Source organism: Apteryx rowi, unplaced genomic scaffold, assembly GCF_003343035.1.
Source record: "Apteryx rowi isolate R43461 unplaced genomic scaffold, aptRow1 scaffold_232, whole genome shotgun sequence".
NCBI lineage: Eukaryota > Metazoa > Chordata > Aves > Apterygiformes > Apterygidae > Apteryx > Apteryx rowi.
The window spans coordinates 1,189,994-1,212,613 of NW_020448664.1; the positions used below are offsets into that span (position 1 = coordinate 1,189,994).

At 39.4% G+C, this 22,620-nt stretch overlaps 1 protein-coding gene and 1 long non-coding RNA gene across 4 annotated transcripts in view; both read left to right on the forward strand.

Moving 5' to 3' along the window:
• Window positions 1-3,035: 3,035 nt before the first annotated feature.
• CHP1 (calcineurin like EF-hand protein 1) lies at window positions 3,036-19,861 on the forward strand. 2 transcript variants are annotated; one of them, XM_026065849.1, is made up of 6 exons: window positions 3,036-5,399; window positions 13,281-13,361; window positions 14,121-14,248; window positions 15,193-15,254; window positions 16,328-16,450; window positions 16,703-17,994. In XM_026065849.1, the coding sequence occupies exons 1-6, from the start codon at window positions 5,278-5,280 to the stop codon at window positions 16,712-16,714; spliced, it is 528 nt and encodes a 175-aa protein (XP_025921634.1). In that variant the 5' UTR covers window positions 3,036-5,277; the 3' UTR covers window positions 16,715-17,994. The 2 variants fall into 2 exon arrangements, with proteins under 2 accessions (XP_025921634.1, XP_025921633.1); XM_026065848.1 differs by lacking the exon at window positions 16,703-17,994 and adding an exon at window positions 18,001-19,861 and having other exon boundaries at window positions 3,059-5,399.
• Window positions 19,862-22,333: 2,472 nt separating this feature from the next.
• LOC112966090 overlaps window positions 22,334-22,620 on the forward strand; it is an 8,173-nt gene continuing 7,886 nt past the window's right edge. The window contains exon 1 of one of the 2 annotated variants that reach the window (XR_003253512.1): window positions 22,334-22,368. This is a non-coding gene — a long non-coding RNA (uncharacterized LOC112966090). The other variant, XR_003253508.1, reaches the window with a different exon arrangement.

A 22,620-nucleotide genomic window follows, 5' to 3' on the forward strand; every position in this document is an offset into this window, starting at 1 on the left:
AGGCAAAATCCGCGGGGCTGCGCCCCCCCCCCCCCGGCCCCGGCCGCGCGGGGCTGCGGGCCCCGGGGCCGCGCAGGACCAAGAGGGGCTGCGGGCGGGCGAAAGGAGGGAAGGCAGTGCGCTCGGTGCCTGCCTTGATCTCTGCTCTGTTGCTCGGGTGGGTCTCGGAGAGTTGTCTGTCTGTGCTTCTGGCTCTAGAGTTTCTCTCGAGGAGCTGTTTCAGGCCGGTAAGCCGCTCTGGAAAAGCTCTCCTTGTATAGTGCGTTTTTTCCGAGCGTCGTTTACTGTATAGCTATCGCTAAAGCTGCCGTAAGGTTATTCTGAATGAATGCTGAGCGACGTTTAAAGCATATAGGAAGTAATGTAACCTGTGGGAGCTGGGTATGGTTAACCTAAGAAAAGCATGAAAATTCCTGTATCAGTCAAGAAACGGGAGAGCATTGTCCTGCCTGGACTAGGGTATATAGCTACTTTACCCTGTAGTATTATATTGAGTTGTTTTCTATAAATAGAAAGACAAGGTAAAACTTATTCATTTTTTTTGTTAATTTGGCTGAATAGAAGGGTTGCCAATCTGAGCATTCTGGTAAATGGTGAATGATGGCAAATGTAGGACACGCTTAGCAGGAGAGAAGAGGTCATGACATCCTAGGTATCACCTTGCTGTTTTTTTTCTTGTTTTTTTTGTTGTTGTTTTTTTCTTCCTCTAGGGAAACAGGGTCTTCCCAGATTACACTTATTTCCTACTTGCCCTTGCTGATCTGCCCTTGTTATCTGAAAATACTTTTACATCTTCAGTGGAAACGTTGTCATGTATTCACTTTAGATGATAGTTTATTTGTGCCAGCGAAACAAGTGGATACAGAGAGGGAGTATGAGAAAATTAAGACAGTATTGGCCAGCATGACAGGCAGCTGAGGTGGCATACTTTCCATGATCCTTTTTCCATCTGTCAAGGGAACTTTCTACAGGAGTGTCATGATAAACAAGCAGGAGTTTAAGAGTCTGCTTATCCAGCAAGAACTTACTCTGTGATCTTTGTGATCTTTTAAAAAAATAAAAATAAAAGTGAAGGTAACCTCCTGTTAAAGATGTTTTAAAAAACAACCCCCAAATCTTGAATACTTCTCCAAAAGACTTCACTTTTTTGTATCCTCTGCTCCAGTGTTTGATTTATCAGTGGTGTTTCATTCCTAGAATTTTAGATGATTGGAGGTTAAATAAATACCTGTAGGGTGGCTATGTAGATGATCTAAGTGATAAGCCCACCTGGAGCCAGTAGAGATCCTGCTCTAGTTAGCCTCTAAATGCTTTATTTATATCTTTAAAATGTGAAACTTGACTGCGGCCAGCAGGTTTAAGCTTTGTGACCTGAATCTGATTAATCTGCCTGTGTTTTTACTGTTCACATTTATGTGTGGGGTTGTAAAATACAATTTTATTAATCAAGCACTGCTAATCTTCTCATGGCTGTTTGTAAGTGGTTATAGAATGTCTCTTTTCTAGCTTTATCAATCTTTCTTTTTTTTTTCCCAGCCTGTAACCGCAGTCTAGGAATGTGATTCTCCTCTACCTTTTGTAGTTCTCTAGGTAGATGGAAAATTCCACCAAGTTCTTAGTACTGTCATACACTTTGCATAGGTGCAAATATCTATGCAAGGTGCAAGACAGGGGAAAAACAAGACTCTGGATTATTTGGAATGAAGTTCACTGGACGAATGCTAAGCTAGTATCACTGAATAGAGTATCCTACAATTTGTTAGAAACTTGATGCTGGTGATACTTCACCTACTAAAGAGTTTGAGAAAGGGACTTAGTAAAAGCAAAACTATTTGGCAGGACTGAATGTCCATCTTGAACTAATGTTCTGATAAGCACTCCTAAGGATTCTTTCTTTTTGGGAGGCTCCTTACTGTGAAACAACTCTTCCAGTTCATATGGGATAAGTGCAAAGGCATGAACAGAACGTTTAACCTATTGGAAGGTGTTCAACTATGGAAGTATATAACTCCTCTCTTCCTTCATTTTTGAATAGCACAAAACTGAACAGCTAATGACACTAATAGGAGTGATAAATCATATGTTAATGTTCTTTAGCTGAGCAGATAAAAAAGATCTTTGAGGGAATTTGGCACAATCTTTCACAAACCATACAATGACACTTAGAAATACCTTGGATGAAATCTGAATTTTGATTCAGGTTCTAAATTGCTTATCTTCTTAATTGTGGTGAAAAACTGACACTTTTTAGCATAGTAAGTTTAGAGACATCTATAAAGCTGATGTTTCCAAGAACTGAAAAGTAATGTATTTCCCCATAAAACCTCTGCTTAGTGGCAGATAATCTCCAGTAGGTTCTCACTAACGGGAGTTAAGCATGAAGTTGACAGACCTAAATCTTATATGATGTTTTGCAGAATTTGTTTGCTTTGCATATCAACATTTTGAGATTAGGATTTGGAAAAACATTCAAGTAGTCCTAAATTTTAGTAACCACTAAAAGAAATAGATGAGAGTTCCTAGATGTTGCTTGTCAGCATTCTGCTGGAAGCTTTTGGAAAAGCATAAGAATGTAACAGTATTTAAACTATTTGGTTCACACCTCTTATTCCTGTGCTTGAAGCAATTTACCTCAGGATGAATAATAAACTATCTGCTCATATCAGAACTTACAATAAAGTCATTCATCACAAAATATCATTTTAGTGGTAACGGGTAATGGATTTTCTGAAGTGCAGATTTATGAGCGTATGATTGTATTTTGTAGGTTTAACTTGGACAAAAGTTTCAAAGTGATTACAATGAACTTGCTAAATATTTTGCAGAAGTATGGTTTCATGCAAAACAGAGGAGCTTGATTTAAATTTTTAGAAGGGCCTTCATGGGTAGGGATGACAAAGTAGATAAAAATCATGTTTCAGTTAGATTTAAGCCTCAGCTTTTGGCTTTAAGGAGCAGTAATAAGTTGCAGATCTTGTTTCTGGTTCTCCTTTCATTAGCAGGGAAGATCAAGACTCTATGTTGCATGAGGGCTCTGAAAAGTGGAGTTCAATGCCGCAGCTTTCATGCAGGATGAGAGACAAAAAGGAAATTGTGAAAGAATATATTGGTGGACCTGAATCGTATATCCTTTCTCTAAGGATATTTTCTAAGTCATTTCTAAGTCTAGTATGGTGTTACCAAAAACATCTCTTCTCCTGTCAGTGGCTTCATATTTATCATGTACTATTATGGAGCTGTTCCAAAAATGGAGTTGCTGATAGTTTAGAAATGGTAGATGAGTAGAAATATTATGACTGTATTTCCAGAGAGGGGTGGGTGTGCAAGGCTTCTTATCTGAGTTGTGACACTCAGCTATTCCTCTTTCACCATCACTTGTATTTGCATATCATATTTAAAACACTAAATCAGAAGTGCAGACAGAAGAAGTCTTCAAAATACTGCTGCCTGCTTTCTATCTATATTGCTTAACTTGAAATTGAGCAAGCTGCCCAATCTGATCATAGAGAAGCTGCCTTATGTGGAACTGAGCAAATTGCCCAACCCAATGCAAAGAATGAAGGTTGCCAAGGAGACATGAAAAAACAGTTGCTGGCAGGTCATCCTGAAGGAGGGAACAGTTGAACCTAAACAAATAGGCTGGAGAAAGAACAAACCTGATAAAATAATTTTGCCTTGGTTGTCACAGATCAGACAACTGCTGTGCAACCTGTTCCCAAGTTTTAGGAACTAACAAAAACCCTTGCTGTTGAAACAATTGAATTTGTACAGTGTTGAATTAGTACTTAGTGTCACTTTCAAAAATCACACCTTTACTGAATAAACATTAAGATTCAATTTGGCCTTATTTAATGTATTTATTAACTTAATGCTATCTGAAGAGGCTCAGAAAAGCCAAGATTTTCTGTAAGACATACTTTCAGTGTTAAAGGGATTGTGATTCTAGATAGATTCATCCACTCCCACCATGGACTCTTCTAAAGATCTAGATGTCTAGTATCTTGGGTATCTAATATCTTGGTAAAATTGACACCATTATACTAAAGTTAACAGCTGGCTTTGGAATTTCTGTTGCAAATTGCATACTTATGAAGTCTGCAATAATTTTCTTTTCTCATCTTATGTGGTGTCCAAAATCCCTCCTAAGCCTCTTTAGACAGGGGCTTTTTAACTTGAAGGTCCTAGAAGCCTGCAAATTAGTGAACCCTGAAATGAACAAACCACGTTTAGATTCTGACAGTCCTTTAGGGAAAGAAACATGATCAGGCATAAAGGCTCTGTGACCACTTTCCAGATGCAGAGTGCACTTTGACTTCTGGAGAAAGACAATAGGAGTGGAGACAGGCAAAACGGAAGGATAATTCAGCAGAGGTCTGCAGTGTCATAAATGATGTGCAGAAGGTCAATGGAGGTTGCATCCAGATTATTTCTCACCATGAAAGAATTAAGGAAAACTCGGTGAAATAGTGAATCAAACTCTTTTTTTTTTAATTGCCTTTTATTAAATTGTGGATCAGATCACTAAAGAATGTTAGGGACTAAAAATATAAAAGGATGGAAAACATGGTTAGACAAATTCATGAAGAACAGGCTCATTAATGGATTCTTGAACATTTAGAGGCAATTTATGTGTCAAAGTCCCTAAACTGCTCATTGCTATGTGCGTCTAATGTAATTTGTCTTGTGTAATCTTTTTTGAATATGTTTGATACTAGACTAGATGGACCTTTGGTTTTGCTTCCCTTCCTGCTATGACTAGGCTTTTAAAGGGAAAAGTAACTTAGTAACAATCTGAACTTCAAATTTGCTTTGATAATTAGAAATGTAGAAGAGAGATGGTTATTTATAATACAGAATGTGGAACTAACAGATGCACTCTCTATGAGTGCTTTGCAGAGAACTTTTGCGTGTGAACAATTTTAATCTTAACAGAAATCATGCAGTAAACAGGTAGTTGAAGATTTTGGGAAGATGCATGCTAGAGGCTAAAGGTGACCCTGGCTTTCACATAAGCTACTGTAACTTATTTTTACCTTCTTCAGGTTAAGATGACTATCAAAATTGAAAGTTCATCACAAGATCTCTCCAAGAGAAGCTATTCTGTCCCAGTACTGTTTGCTTCTGCTTCTTTATCAAGAGAACATCAGTTTTTCTCTTTTGTGAAGGAGAGGAGAATTGCTTCCTACACTCCTGACAACTTGAAATCTGGCAGTCTTATAACATGTCTACTTGCAACTGAGTAGTTCAGTGTAATGAGATCCAGTCCTAGGAAGGATTATGGACATGCTAATTTGTGTTTTTTGTTTTGTGTTTTTTCCTCCTCCAGTCTCCCACAGTCAAATCACTCGTTTGTACAGTCGCTTCACCAGCCTAGACAAAGGAGAAAATGGCACTCTTAGGTAGGTACCATTGTTAATTTGGCTGTCCTTGCACTGACCCATATCTGTAACAGTGACTTGCTGTTGTAGTGTGCCTGCAGATGTTTTCCTCACATGGTGAATCAGTGAGGCTGTTATAACAGGTTCTCTCATACCTGTTGTCTACACGGAAATTCAAATTTGTTCCCTTTTATGAAGGAGAAATCTGATTGTTGAACTGAATAAAGGTGCCCTAAATACCAATTATCTTTACTGTAGAGCTAAAGGTTTGTAGCAGTTAATACAAGAAAGGTCAGAGTTGTTATTCAAGGTTTTAAAACAAACATTCAGAAATTTTAAACCATATTTTTTAGATTTTTATCTCATACTTCTTCTATGTTACTTCTAATTTATAAATGCATATTAGTTCTCCACTAATACTCTTCATTGCTCCACTCCGTACTGGACACTGCTCCACTATGTCTTCTTCATCCTGACTTTCCTAACAAAAAGGTCATTCATCCTGTTGGGGTCATAGGCTTTTAATTGTTTCTGAGGCTCAGTGTCTTTTAACACTACTTTGATCTACAGATCCTTTCCTAGTCCAACTTTGTACCTCTTGGTGAACATCCATTAATATGTCTATTAATATGCTCAAAAAAAAAAAGAGCTGGAACCAAGTCACTGTGACTAAACAAACGCACATTCTATTCTTTAAAGTAGTCGTTCACATTGAAAAGGTGCAGGATATTCCAAGTCCCTTAATGTGTTTGTCTTCTATCTGCAATTTGAATTTACAATTTGACATTGAGTCCCTTAATCTGTTTGTCTTCTAACAACAGTTTGAAAACTGCAAAAATGAACTGGTTAGTTACAGCTTAAACAGTGAGGTAAATAAAAATGAGGCTTAAACTCTTCATCTGCAAAAGATTTTTCCCTTTGATACACTGAGCCTGCTGGAAGGTATTCTCAAGTGAAATGGAAACTGTAGTGGGATGATTGCCTGTTAAAATATGTACCTTTGCTCTCTCTTCTCTAGCCTTCCCCACTCTGGTTATTGTATTGCATGTTGGTATTGGTTTGCTCTTTATTTACTGAATTTATTATGAATTCTGATTGTATTCAGTTGTGTATTAATCCTCTCTTTTGTTAGAGCCTACAGATTACAGTAAATGAATTAATAATATGGAAACATGGCAAATAAGAGTTACCCATGATTAGTTTAGGGTACAATTTTATGACCAATATAAGCTGATCTAAGACCATTTTGCCACTGAAAGTCTGTTGCTTCCTTGTGTTGATGCTAGTGATCAAGGCTCATCTTTGAAAACTAACCTGGTTGAAAATTTGCCCAGCAAAGCAAGCAAAAAGGAACCTGATTAGTTTTGAGCCATTTTTTTTCACATTCACTATATGGCCACATATGCCAGCACCAGTGTATAGGGAAGCTGGAAGAATGTAGAACACAGTGGGGAGGGAAAAGGGATCTTGTTATAACATAGATTCAGGAATGGCTTGAGTTTTGTATAATCAGACCTTGTAAAATGTGATCCCAGAATGCATTATAACCCAAACAGCTAGAATCACTGCTTAGAAGATGAAGGTGCAGTTGTAAGATGCACTATCTTTGACAGTACAGCTGGCTTACTGCAGCTTCCTTCTCTGACTTGTGTGCAGATCCTCGTGGTGCCACAGATTGCTGACTTCTCAGTTATATTTAACTAATTGGTTGTGGAATTGTACTGGACTGCAGAGTGATTTTTCTTTTTTTTTTTTCTTTTAACCTAAAAAAACAAAATCCCTGCTCCCCACCCCGCTTTGTGTGTGTAGGTATTTTTTTAACTGATTGACTCCATTGATTCAGACTGCGTGGCTGTACTGTAAATGTCTGGCCTGGCATAGCTGAATGGATGACAAACTGGATTGTGGGTGTGGAAACAAGTGACTTCAGATGGGATGGGCAGGAACTTCTTAAGCCAGCTCTGCCACGGAAGCCAATGTATCATTTAAATTATAGCATTGGCTATTGTGACATACAGGTCACTTGATGATATATAGGCAAGGGGCTATTGCCTGGAAATTAAAAGCTGGATTAGATTTGGCAAAATCTAGTCACTGATTCTACATAATGTTCTGTTGACCAGTTCAATTTTAGACCACTTATCTGACATTAAAGAAAATAGTTGGAGTTTTCCTGGGAGGGTCTTCCAAAGATTAGATATATCTGTGACAGGATTCAATTTGCATCCAGCTGGAGTGTTGAAGCATGCTTGAGGTTTGAGGAAGAGTGTAGTGTAATTCGTAAAGGCATGTTCAGTTAATAAATGAAATGAAAATGAATGTGGTAGGACAGCTGGCTTGATTTCAAACAAATGATTAAAGCCTTTTTTTTTTTTTTTTTTTAAAGGCAGTCTGTTCAGTGAAAATTGCACTAAAAGTTAGTCCTTGCTTTGTCAAAGAAAGTTGTTAACGAAAGTGAGTTTTCTTTAGGAAAACTTACTTTTATAGCCAAGTAATACGAAGGTAGCTGACTAGTTTTATTTCAAGCCAACAATGGTGCTAGAATGGCTAGTAACTTTTTTACTACTACTTATGTCTCAACATTAAATTACTTGACAGAAGAACACTAACAGCCTCTTGAAACTTTGCATGTGGGTTTAGTGTTTGCTGATGAATAAAGATGATGACTGCCAGACTAGACTAGTTCCATTTGAACCTTATTTCTCAGGTACATGCTGTTCCTCACCTCCTCCCTCCAACTTTACACAACTTTTATGGATCCAATGGGTGAATTTAAAGTTTGAACTGATTGTGCTCAATTTACTTAAGAAGAGGAATAATTAGTTAAATATGATATGAATGTCTGTTGCACAATATTTAGTTTCATAGTGTTACGTATCAGGAGGAGTTTGACTTTCATTGTTGATAATCGCTTGGTACCTTGGAAAGGAAACAAACTTTGTGTGGAAAATCCCAGCAACCTGTGATCCATTAACTTGCAGCATTGTAAGCATAGCCTGCTCCCAAATGTGGCTGACTTAAGAGTGGTATTCAGATTCTGAAACCTGTCCTGGCTCCCACAAGATGTGGAAACAATCATTACGTTTCTAAGTAATGGAAAACTCCTTCCTGATAAAACAATGCAGGGGAGAGGAGGAAGAATTACAGATCGGAAGCTGGTAAATGGTGGTTTCTGAAATGCTGATCAAAGAAAACTTGCTGGTTTGAGATAAGCAAGATGGAGAGATGGGGAGGGAGGGAGGGATTCTTCCTGTTCTCAATTACCACCTGCTTTTTATCATCAAACAATTTAGAAGGAATGTCTTCTCTTTGTTTCTTGTGAGCAAGAATGATTGTTTCCATAAGGGTGGTTACATGATTGACTTATAAATGACAAAAATCACTCATGTGACCATGATTTAAAGTGTCTGTTATGCAATTCCTTATGGCATGAAGTACATCTTTAAATATGGACCACTGCTTCAAAGAAGAGGAAAGGCTGTGCTGTTCTTACCTCTGTATTAAAAAAGGGCAAAGTGAAGAGCACCTAGTACAGAAGATCCTGGGGGTTAGAGAGGTCAGGTAATTTATTCTGGAAATATAATCCAAAGTTGAAATCTTTCCTAGTCAGAGGTTTGTATTCAGTTTACCTGTATGTAATTCCAGGGTACCATCTTTACAGCTTTTTGTGCCTGCATGATAGCCTGTGCAATACTATAGAGCTACATAAATGAGATGTAAGAGAAGGGTATTGATGGAGGCGGAACTTCGTGTGCCTTGTTTGGGCGCTTTATTTATTTATTTATTTTCTTCCCCTCTCCTGTCCTGCAGTAGGAACTGCTACGGAACTGCTACCAATTCTTTAAAGGGGTAGAAAAACTTTATATTTTTCTTCAGCTTTCCTAAATGAACCTTAGACTTGCACCATCTGACTGAAACCAGGTTGTAAAAGCCAGGATGAAACTGTTGCATTGAAAATTTTCTCAACGCTTTAGATTTCAATATTGTGCCATGCTGAACTGCCAAACCAATGTTGATGCTCTTGAATGTCCATGGATACAGCTAAATTGTGGAATCTGAGACATCAGTTAGACTAAATCCTAACTTTTCATCAGGAGGAGAGCAGTGTGCACCTTTTCTCCTTTGCATTCTGATTTCCAATATGAGGAAATTGGAGCATGTAAGCAGGATAAGTATATGCATGCCCCAAGGAGTCCTCTTGTCTGGCTTGTTGGAAGACCAGTACTGTAATGTACACCACATAATGCATCTGCTCCAAAATTTAGACACTTCCTGTAAGGATGTAGTGCTAGACAGTCGTGGATTGAGCTATAAAAAGGAGATACTTGCTTAAACTGCTACTGTGCAACTTCTGCATAGAGCCTCCCACTTACGATGGCTTCTTCCACACTGAAGAAATGAAATGTTAAGCAATTCAAAAGGTCTTTTTTTTTTTTTTTGTACTGTACAGCAGTTGGTTTAGATTGAGTGTGGAAGAAGGCAGGCAAATATTCTGAAAGATGATACATAAGGACAATAGGCAGACTGAGCTGTTTCTGGCTATCTCACACTTAGGAAAGCTGTTCACAGGACAATGTCTTCTGGAGAACTTCTGAAAGCCCCTGCTCCTGAGAGACGGTAACAAGAGAGCTAGCTGAGCTAGCTGTTAATCTTTGTCAGTGCGCTGATTTATTTCAGTTTGAACAAGTATTAAGCTTGTTCTTAATAGTTCAAACAGCACTGCAGGCTTTCCAAGTAAAGCATACAAGCTAGCTTTCTCTGAATGTGGAATTCTTTCTTTGCTTAAAAAAGTGATTTTTTTTATTTTAAGCTTTACCTAAAATAGACTAGACAGGCAGGATATGGGTTTGGATCAGTGAATGATAGAGTAGTATATCAGTCTACACTTCCTTCCTTGACCATGCTTTCCTTTATTCATACTGATTTTTTTTTCTATTGCTTTTCTTCTAATTATCACTTTTTACTTCTGGCATACTCCTTCCTTTCCTAATGTTTATTAAACAGTTAGTCTCCTGTTTATTAAGACAAACTTTTGAATTTGTATAGACCATGTGTGAGGGTGAAGTTAGATGAGATGGTGGACACAGCTGTGAAAAAGGAGGATGACCATCCTCTTTCACTGTAATTTTTCCAGAGTCCCAGCATTTTTTTTTTTTATTTTTGTCAGCTGTGGTGCTGTCAGATCAATTTTTGAACTACTTCAAGTCTTCCCTTCCTGCACTTTTTGTTATGCATGTTTTTTATTTTCTCTCCATTGTTCTGCTTTCCTTCAGTTCTACATAGCCCTACTCTCTTCATCCCTGTTTAGTGAACAGTGTTCCTCTATTACTTTCTAGAAGAAGCAGCATACACAACCAGAAATAATGGAATAAAAAGAGGGGCCAATAAGTCCCTTGAAGCATTTGGGATAAGGCAGAGTCCCATTTAGTGGTCTGCTGTGTGCCTCAGAGGATATCCTCATGCTTAGAAATACTTGTCTTAGAATCTATGAATTCCTTGCTGCAAAAGGAAGTCTAAGTATGAATGCTCTGGCATAGATATGAAACACGCAGTTAAAGACTGCTTTGCATGTTATCTTTAAGCAAGGATTTAATGGAAGCCAGCCTCCAGGAAGGATCTCATTAGAAGAGCCGTGTTGCTATGGCACACGAACAAGGAAGAAGTAGAGGGCATCAGATTTCCTGTAAGCTCCAGCCTCAGCCAGGTGAAGTTGGTCCCTAATGACTCTCGGAAGCCTTGGTTTATAAAGTGGAGAATAACTTACATCCTGCATTCATTTGCTTTTATGGCTGTTTCAGCTATTTCAGTTATAACACTCACTCAGTAATGTGCTCTTAACAAGCAAGAATGGCCTACTGCAATCCTGATAATGACAGGACAAATAGATTTGAGACCTGGGGAGTTATTTGTGGTTAATTGTTAATCTCCTGCTATGAAACAGAACAACTAGAGGCTGAAATGCTAAATGTAAATTGTTTGAGACTCAATATTAAGAAATAGTGATATATAAGTAGAAAATGTTTAAGCATTAGGATTTTGTTCTAAATGGAATCCGAGAGCAGTTGCTGCTTTTAGCCTGTAAATGTTAGCATTGACACAGAGGTCCTGTTGTTAAAATATTGTTACCAGGACATAGGTTTCCACATCACTGCATCTCCTGCCTAAATCTCTAACGTATGCTGTGCCCTTCAGCTGTGGCTTAAAACGCAGCAGTCCTGAAGGGTCTGGTAACAAGCTGATCGTGTTATACAGATGGTAACTTTGCCTATTAAAAATGATTCAGTCATGGTTAGAGCAGTGATTCTGTCTCTGAGATAGCTTAAAAGTATGGTCAGGTCCCTCTATATTAGAAGACCATATATTTTCAACCATTTTGCAACAGATACACTATAATTGGGACTCTTAACAGTGCTGTGGTGTAACAGGGTGCAAGGAGTGCTTTAGAATGCATCTAAAGTTTGAACATATCGCTTCTGTCTTTCTCAGGCTAGACTAGTAGTAAGAAGGGGGTTAGCTGATTCCTTAAGGCTTTTTCTGTCTTCAAGGTCTCGGTACTGTAAAAGGCCAGTATACTTAAATAATCTCAAAGTGTGTTCCTGTTTATTTTTCTCCGCCATTTTTTTTTTTCTGCTTAAGGACAACATATCAACCTTGTTGCTGATTCATTTAGTGAGCACAGGTGTCAAAAGTAGTGAGCCTTTAGCAACCAAGCTTGAGACTTTGTGACCCAAATTTCAGAAACAGCAGGACTGCATTTGACTTGAAGGGAATTGCAGATATTTCTGAAAATCAGACAGGAAATGTCAAATAATGCATATAGACAGTATAGACTTCTACAGCCTTACTCTGTCACTGTTATCTTTGCTCATGAGTACGGAGTGAGTCTTATAATAACTGGTAAATTGCTATGCTCTGTACTACAAAAAAAGCCCTGTTTCCTGAAGCCTTCACTAAGAATAATCTATCACCTACCCTATAGCTCTGCCCTGGGGACACCAAGACTATGCCACTTCTGTCAGTGAGATTCTGTTAAGTTGAAAGAAAAGAAAAACTATTAGTGTAACTGTAATAATAGAAGAAACCCTGTGATCACGCTGATCTGAAATGTGTTTACGTCAGTACAACCCACGATGTCTTCCAGATTAGGAAAGACTATAATTATGTAAACATAGTTATGCTTATACTAGCTGTGCACATATAACCATGAGTGGACAGGAAAAGAGAATGGCTAGCGAGAGCAGTGTTTGCAGTGAACTGGTGAAGTTGCATCTAGCATACAGGCCCCTGTCAAAGAAAAGACTAAACTTACTGTTTAAAAGTAACAGCATTTCTTGACTGAAGCTAAAGTAATCTGAAATTTAGCATTCATAATAATATATAAAGTTCTTACATAGACCAAAAATCTAAATTGAAATATGCAAGTCAACTGCAGTATGTTTGGAGGCATGTGGCATTGTCACAGAATCTGGAATGAGCTAGTCTGGAAAAATCATTCTAATTCAAATGATTTGCCTCCAAAATACCTATCAAAAATAATTCATTTATCTTTGTTTCAAAGCCATTTCAGAAGTTTCCTTTCCTTAATTTGCAAACTATCAGCATCATTTTAGGAAGGTTACTAGCACAGACAAATAATTTTTGCAACTGAACAGTGCTGTTAACATGATAAATGAACACTGCTAGTCTGCAATGTAATTCAGGCTTGGTATCACCTTCTAGTTAGCTTTATGCCATTAGTAATAGAGAAAACATCATTTAAGGAGTTATGTTTTGAAAACCACCAGTTGTCTTGCTGCAGAAATAAAACCAAACAGAGATGTTTTACTGTGGCTTCTTTTTAAGCAATGTTATCTCCTTTGACTTTAACTTCATGCAAACTTCTTATGTTCTTGCTTTTTTTAGCCGCGAAGACTTCCAACGGATTCCAGAGCTTGCCATCAATCCACTGGGAGACAGGATTATCAATGCCTTTTTTCCAGAGGGGTGAGTTCCCGCTGACTGAATTAGCGAACAGTCACAAAATTTGTAGTTCATGAGAAGCTCTAATAAGAGTGAAATGCTCGTAATTAATCCACAGAACTTGAATTTCGCTCGCCTTGTCATGAGCTTTGTAGGTCATTTGTTTTCTCTGCGTGTTTTCCTTCTGTAGTAAGAGATATTTGCCAACCTGAGTTGTTGAGAGTTTTGTGAGCTTTATTCAGTGACAAGCTCTGGCTGTGTATCGCTTTGTTTCCCAGCTTTCTTGCCAGGCTGCTAAAACATCTTTGAGGAAAGTCCAGTGCATCCGTCTATGGACTTTCATTCTTCGAGTAAACTTGTAGCAATGCTATCTTTTGCTAACTAACATTACAATTAACTAATTCAATCTTGATTTTCAATCAATTCTTGATTAGAGGCCTTTTGGCCTCTAAGCGTACCTTCGTTATTAGATCAGTTTTTGTTTTTTAGTTTGGATCATACTTAAACTTCAAATTATTCACAGCCTGTGTCCTATGACACTTCTAACACAAATACAAAGAGACAATCAAAATTGGAGTTACTGTCTTTCTTCCTTATATTTACTGCTAATCTAGATTGCTTTATGGAGCCTGCTACTGCTCTTGGACACATTTGTCATTATTGACTGATGGCACACAAAGAATTTGTCCGGCATTGAGACTAGGCATTCATTGTTCGTTATTGAAGTAAAGAACCCGTATAAGCTAAGCTGAAACTAACTGACCTGTTGAAATGCTTATGCAGAGAGGACCAAGTGAATTTCCGTGGATTCATGAGGACTCTGGCCCACTTCCGACCCATAGAAGATAATGAAAAGAGCAAAGACCAGAATGGACCAGAACCACTGAACAGCCGAAGTAACAAGCTCCACTGTAAGAACTGTGAACCTTCCTATATAAGCACTTTCTTTTTTCTGTTTGTTTGTAGATTTTTCACATTTTTGTTTCCTTTCTGGGAAGGGAATGAAAGAGCTTGGAAGTGAAGGTTTTCTGCGCAGTCTTTCCCTGTGGAGTGATATACTGTAATTTTATATATTTTTTTATGAACTTACAAGCTGACCTGTTCAGAATGTCAACAATGCAAAACATATGAATCATCTCATACTTGTATTGGAAATTGGTGGAATTGTTTAAAACTATAGAGTTGATTGAATCTTGAATCCTTCTCTGAATGTCTCCTGACACAAGTGTTTGAAAATAATTTGTATTCTAAGAGCTATTTCAGATTAAAAAGTCATGTTCCTGATGTGAATGGGCTTTTCGGTTTCTTTCCCCTGTCTTTCATGTAATACAGTATTGCTGATTTTCTCACCTTCAGCTGAGTGCTCTCTTTGACAATTCTGTGCTCTGCCTACAGTGTAAGAGCAGAATGCTCTTGCACGCTAAACTGAGTTGGTAAGAGTCCTCTGAGCACTGAAATTGTCTATCCTATATCTCATCCAGAATATAATCAAGGGAGAATAAACAATAATATAAAAATGTCTGGATCTGAAGTTAAAGGATTGAATATATCTTAGTGGTAACTACACTTCCATAGCTCAGGGCTTTGAAGAAATTCTTCCACAAGCAGTTTGCTTCTGTAAGTACTCATAGTGAGTACTCAAGTAAGATTTTCACACCTTGACAATAATGTTATTTCTGTATATGGTAATCTCACTTTATGGAACTGAACGTGAATTTTATTTTGAGTCATTTCTAAGGTAATTCTTTTAAAATGGTTTGAATAGCTGCTGTTATTTTTTTAATATATAAATATGTGGTTATGAAGAAAAATAATGTCATTCGAATTCAACTGCTCATTCTTTTCTTCCCTGTAGTTGCTTTTCGATTATATGATCTAGACAAAGATGACAAGATTTCCAGGGATGAGCTTCTTCAGGTAAATAGCATGGGCCTGCTTTGAACAACTCTATCATGACCTTCTTTGTCACTTCACACCCATGTAGAAGGAAGAGGGAAGTTGCAGTCATCTTCTCAAAAGAATTCCTGAAAGAAATTGGTGGCTAATTGCTCATCTCTGATTTAAAGCTTTAGATATGCTATGAGACCTTAACGTTTGGTAGCTCAGATTGCTTTATCAGACTGGGTGCTAGATTCAGACTTAAGCCAGAGCATTGGGCTAAACAGAACTTTTCCAAATGATGCATAAATATCCAGCAAATATACCAAGCCCCTTAAGAAGTACCTTCTATAACTTTTCGAGCTTCTTCTAACAAGACTTCAGAGGGACCACTGCTTGAGGTGGATGAGGTCATTTGACCGGTTCTCTCTTTGTCCTCTTAGTAGATTAAAACTTCTTGAAACTGCAGCAAAGGTAATCAAAGTTCATCAGTGCTGCATATGTATGAAACTAGGCTTGAGCTAGGAGTAATTACATACTACTAATCCTGGGAAGTAGGCACAGCAGTTTGTGGTTTCTGATGTAGGACAAGGATTTGCTTTCAGCTGCAAATGCCCTCTTCTATCTGCTGCACAAAAAATACTTTACTAAATGTAGAGAGTGATGACAGTTATCATTTGACTATATGCTTACAAGATTCCTATAGGCAGCAATCTCGAACGGTAGATATTCAAATGTCAGTAAGTTCTGTGAGAGAGACAAAAGCATCAGAACAAAACATATGATTCATTTGCAGTTCCAAATGCTTTCTAAATTCTCCTACCTCTTCCATTGCCTAGTGAAGAAGCAGAAGAGTGTTTTTTTTCCTCAAAGACAGGTACAGAAGGAAGTTGTTCTGTCTGAAAGAGCTGATGCACAAGAACAAATGGAAGTCTCTCTAGAAGTGACTTCCATGGAAATCCTTCTGAGTTGTTCTTGTATAGAGTGGTTACCTGAACAGAATCCATGAAAAAAACAACACTAAGAACACTTCTGTTCCTGTGTCAATAATGGTTATTTTGCTTTCTTAAAAAAATAAATAAAAGGCATCTGGGGACTTCTGTATGTTATAGGTGTTACGGATGATGGTTGGTGTAAACATTTCAGATGAGCAGCTGGGCAGCATTGCTGACAGGACAATCCAAGAAGCTGATCAAGATGGGGACAGTGCCATCTCCTTTGCAGAGTTTGTAAAGGTTGGTAAAATGAATTTTTAACAAGAGGAAATGAAATTGCTCAGTAATGGGCAGGTCATTCAGACTTGAAAATGCAGGTGGAAATAGGGAAAGGAAGTTGTTCAAACACTCCTGTCTGCCTGCATTTGGCAAAGCAAGCCTTCCGCTAGTTCTTCTCCATCCCTTCTATATCAGGACAGCTTTTTTAAAAAAAGGCTATACTGTCAGGATATTAATAATTAGTTCTTATGTTTCTTTCATACTCTTGTTAAGCTACGCTGCTGAATATATTGCAGACTTTTCACACCATGGTAGGAAGACTTCAGACATCAGATCCTGAAAGGTACCTTCTAATAGAGGAGATTGTTAAATGAACAGTGACATGAGCTTAAGAGAGTTATAGGGAGATCGTGGTACTCTTCCAAAGCCTGCTTGCAATGAGATGATGGAGTGAGATTTGTATTGCAGTAAACACTGCTACTTTTCTTTTGCAGCCACTTCTTTCTACATAAGTAACCCAACTAGCATAGTGACACAGTAACTCCTATGCTATAATTCTGCCAATTGGTTTTTGCTTGTAGATTTTATCCACTAGTGACACAGCTAATACCAGTGTGCAAGTTCGTAGCTCTAGTTCTTTGAATTGCATCTTTTGTTAGTTGTCAGGACTAGAGAAATAGCAGTAAGCAGTCCTTATATAGCCAGTAGAGAAAGTTGTCCTGTAGCCGGACAACTTTAACTACTTAATGTGCGGGCTGGAATCAGACTCTTCCAGGTGGACAGAGATAGGACAAGAGGCAAGAGACACGAGTTACAACATGAGAAATTCTGATTAGATGTAAGGAAAAATCTTTGACCACAAGGATGGTCAAACACAGGAACAGGTTGCTGAAGATGTTGTAGAACCTCCTTCCCTTGAGATATTTAAAACTCAGCTGGACAAGGCCCTGCTTTGAATGGCTGTGGGAAGTTGGATTAAAAGATCTCCAGAGGTCTCTTCAAACCTAAATTACTCTGAGCTTGGAATACCAAAATTTAGTGCCTAAAACCGCTTGAAGCAGACTGTTACCATCTTACCTCAGTGTTAACAGCAATTCAGTGAATGAGGCTGCCACCCGAGTTTAAAAATGATCTAAGTTAGTGATGCTGTGGTCTTGCTCTTAGGTCTTCACTGACTGTTCATGCCCCTTCCTCTCCTCCATTCTCCCTTCTGTCTCCTGGCCATATGTTCTTACACAAACCAATTCACACGAGCACAAATTTTTGCTCTTGTGGAATAACTTCCTGGGAATAGTCCAAACCTATGTGGGCTGTTGGCAGGCTGAAACCATGTTGGTTTCATTTTGGTTGACAGCTTTCTTCATGCTATAATGGCTGAGGATTGCTTCCTTGGAAAGGAAATCTTAGTCTACGGCAAAAAAATAGCAGTGTCTAGATGAAAGAATGGCATGCCAAACTGAAACCATCCATGTTCCTGCCCATTTCCTTTCTTTACCAGGATAAAAAATCTTTTGGGACAGAAATACCTCGTGTACGTTAACTTAAATACCTGTTTCTGGATTTTATTGCAGGTTTTGGAGAAGGTGGATGTAGAGCAGAAAATGAGTATTCGATTTCTTCACTGATGGATGAAGAACCTATTCCTTTCTACCCCTAATATATAAGGAATAGAACTTCATTTTCTCCCTACCACCTTTCCCCAGACCATTGCTACTGGTGCATGTAAAATACATCTCCAAACCCTCCCTGGTTTGTTCTACCAATGTGAACATTCCCCATGCATCAGGAACAAAGGGAAATAGCTGCAGTGCAACTTGGAAAGGAGCATTTTAAAAAAAAAATCTTTTCCTTCCGTTTTCAATTTCTACCCTTTCTCCCCTCTCTCCTTCTGTATTACTGTGTGAGTAAAAAAGCCTCTTCTTTCTATGTACTGTTGTTTAATCTACAAGCTGATTCTTCTGAGCTCTGAATCTGAATGGAAAAAGGGGAGCACCCTCCAAAATGCTTTCTGGAGACAAGCATCTGCTCAAATACTAGGTGCAGCTGCCTATTTTTTTTTTCTTCCCCAGTTGGCTCTTTACATGCAGATTTTTCTTCCCTACTTCTAAATCTGCCTTTTACTTGAGGACTTCTCGGTTTCTGTGTCTTCACTGTAAGACTAGGATTGAATGCATGATGATAGTCCAGAGTAATTTAAAGTACTGTGAATAGATTTTATTCTTTGTGGGATTAATCCACAGGGACAATAGGAATCTGTGGTGGAGACAAGCTGTGGTGTCCTGAAAGGAAAGATGAATGCTGCATTAAGTGTTCAGTAGCAGATGCAGGTTTGACAGCCAGTGGACCACAAAGTGCCCGCTCCAGGTTGCTTTACTCCAGGATCCCTCCTCCCATCGGGGTGGTTTTGCCTCTGAAGGTGTAAACTTGTTTACCAGCATACTTAATGCAAGAACACTAGTCATGTCAAAATCTGGATTTGTAGTTCTGTCACTGCCCGCAGTAATAGTGTCATGAAACATTGTACTTTTTTTTTTTTTTTTTTTTCCCTTTGGTAGTGATCTGGACATAAATTTGTATTATCAGGTATGGAAGTCCTGGACTGTTAGAGTTGTGTTGAGGGCGATAGCTGTATTTATGAAAGCTCAGACACAAAAATACTTTTTGGGGACATACATGTTATCCCAACTTAAACTAATAGTGGTATTTCAGAATATTTGTACACAAATATCTTTGCAAGTATAAGGTAAATACAATTGATATATCTTGCTGATAAATTAAAGACAGCAAAAGTATTGAATATAACTGACTGTGAACCTTCAGGTTCAACAGTGACAAAACTTTCTGTAGTTAGATTGACAGATGATCTCATCCAGATCAACTGGAGCGTCCTATTTTCTGGGAGGTCCAAACCAAAAAACACTGGGAGATTCTTTACTGAAGAATCAGTGTTATAATTGCTTCTCTATGTCACATGTTAACATTTCTATAAATACTTACCAGTCTCAAACTGTACTCTCAAATGTGCATTTACTTTCTTCTCAGTTCCTTTAATCCTCACCTGTGATAAAGAATAATGTGCAAGTCTCTGGAGGATTTTTGTTTTGTTTCAAATTAAGGAATTGCAAAGTGAAATATTGCACTTTGTTTTGCAGACTGCAGCATAACAAGTCCAGAACAAAATGTAAATTAAAAACTTTTACTCTGTATGAGAAAGAAACATTCTGGTTTTATGACCGTGTCATGTAAAATAGGAATGTAACAATGTTAAATTTAAAAATACACAAGTTTTTGTAGGCATTGTGATCTGCTTATTAAAAGTAGGTGGTCTTTTCCTTTCCGGCTATATAGTTGTAACCCACAGTTGTGCCTTATTGTCATGGTGAGACTGGATATTGTATTAATCTATAAATAAACCCTCCACTGTAAAAACTATTCCTGTCTGGTAATTGACTATCTTCTAATGACTGGAGAAGTTAAATACCGGGATACTACTACTAGTAGGCCTTATAGTTTGATTTTTATCACTTAATACTCTGAAAACAAGCTAACAAAAATCCGTCATTCCACTGGTGGAGTGGAGGAAGCTAGTGCAAAACATAAGATCTGGAAGAGGACAGTGCAGTCCTAGTACTGCAATATGGAGCCTATAACAACATGAGCTTTACACTTCTCCGTGGTTCCAAACTAAATTCCTTTCCCCCTTCACAGTGCTGTTCTATTTGAAGTGTGCAATACCAGTGCTACTTTGAGAAGAAGTCTGATTTCTAAGCTAGGGGTTTATAAGGACAGATACTCTGGCTAACATACTTTAAGGTGAACCCAAATACTATTAGTATGTGCACAGCAACAACAACAAAAGACACTAAACCAGCAGAATTTAACTTTACTGTTAGCTGTGTAATTGCCTGGAAGACACATGGGATGAAAAGCTATAGAAGGACAAATATAAGCTTGTAGAAAACCGTATGTGTTTATGCCTGTTCACAGGTTTTTTTTGTTTGTTTGTTTTTTAAATCTACACACCAGTTTCAAAGATAGGTAAGTATTCAAGATGCTAAGTGCTTACCTTGCTTTATGAAAAGGATCTGATTAAGAAATATTGTTATTCCCCTTTCTGAGGAAAAAGCTTTAACAAGAATTTGCCCATTACTAGCCGTCTAAGGATAAAGTGAGATGAAAATACAAAGAAAAGCATAGTGCTCTAGTTTCACAGCTCCTGCTGTCTGCAACTGAGTATCACATTTGATTACCTGAAATTTACGTATTAGGCATGTATGACAGTAAGAGATGTTTTAAAGAGCTGAGATCTTACGTTTATGTTAGATTGAAGATCATACAAAACTAATCCCTACAGATGTAAGCAGATCTCCACAAAAGCCGTATTTATAGTGTACCTGCTTACTTGTAGAAGTTATCTTTGTTCTTGGCAATGAAGGTGATCTGTGAAGGTTAAAATCTGGAAGGGAGGTAAGAATATCAGCTTAAAGGCAAAACTATTGAATGTTTCTGCTCTGTCTTTTGAAAAAGCAGTACGAGGGATAGGTATTAAAAAAGGGCTGAACTATTTTCCAGTCTAATGGTATATGGAAATTAAAATCTATTTTCAAATCAGCAGACCCCCATTTCTTGCACTAAGTATCTCTGAAATGATTGGCTGCAAAAATTTGTGGTTACAAATAGTTTTCATTAACTGTTGGAATACTATAAAGACTACAGAAAGCCGGAAGAAGATTAATAGCTAATCAGTGCTGAAAGGGGGCAGATGACTTGAAGAGCTGTAGGCTTGTTAACTTGGCGTCAGGTCTGGGTAAAATAACAGAATCTGAATACAGGTTTTGAATCGTAAAGAATAGGAATAAAAATTTTAGTTTCTATAGCTTCTGAATGAAAAATTACTTTAAAGGTCTGCTTTCAATTCTTTGAAATTACAACTTTGGTTGTAAATAATGTGTGGATGTAATATTTAAGTTAGCTAAAGTGCTTCATTTAATGTGACAGTCTGAATTAAAAAGCACTGCATAGTAGAAAAGCGTGCATTAAATGGATTAAGTTTCCAACTGAAATGGCTTGTAGTAGTTGTCTGTGGTGAATCACTGTTAAATGGGGGTGTTTCTCGAGAGTTTTCTGAATGGGTAAGTACTCCTCTTCACACTATTCAACGTATTCATCAGTCATCTTGAAGTGTAAAATTACTGCTGCTAAAAAAATGTTTTTGCAGATGACAGGAAACCTGACAGCGCAGTCAKGATCGCTTGACAGCGCGGTCCGCTCGCGCAGGGGCTGCGGCTTCGGCCACCACCTCGCCGCCCCCCGCGGAGGAGGCTGCGGTGCTGCGCAGTGAGATGGAGGACGGGGAGCAGGACCTGGCCGCGAAGGCTCTGGTCGCTAACGGCCACTAACGGTCCCGTCGGCCGTTAACGAGCCCCCAGCCGGCGGGGTGGCGCCGTGAGGGCACGGGAGGGGGAGGGGTGGCAGGGAGCCCCGGAATGGGCACGCGCGACCGGGCTTTGCTCTCCTCGCTCCGGCGCCGGCGGAGCCTGGGACGGGCAGAGTTCGAGGGCCACCAAGCCGGGCCGGAGCCGGCAGACCAGTGGCGCCTAGGGCTGCCTCACCCCCCGGTGCGCCCCCCCCCCCGTGCTTGCGGTGCTGGCGCTGGCGGCCCCTTTAAATTCTCGTCGAGGTCACCGGAGGATTAGCCCCAGGCCAGCCCTGCTCGCGCGGCTTTAGCCAATCCTTTCTCAGGCGTGTGTCCTCCAAGGGGCCAATCAGGAAGGAGAACCTCGGAGGCGGGAGTCAGGCTCCTCTGATGGATGCCGACGACGACCAGTCACCGCCGAGGGCGGATGGCAGATGCATAGGAGCGGCACCCAATAGGCTTGCGCTCGAGTGGGCGGGCCCGGCGTCGCCGGGCGCTGCGGGCCCCCCGCCGGGTGGCCGAGGTAAGGAGGGGAAGATGGCGGAGTGAGAGGAAGAGGCGGAGGGGCCGGGGCCGGGGCCGGCCGGGGCCCGGCGGCCTCGGCCGCGCGCAGGTGAGTGCGGCGGGAACAACGGCCCCGGCGCGAGGCCGCACCCAGGCTGGCGCCGGCTGCCCCGCTCCCTGATTGGGCTGGGCCCGGGCGCCGCGCACCGCCTCCTCTAGCCGCTCCCTGATTGGGCTGGGCCCGGGCACGTTCGCCCTCCCCGGCTGCCTG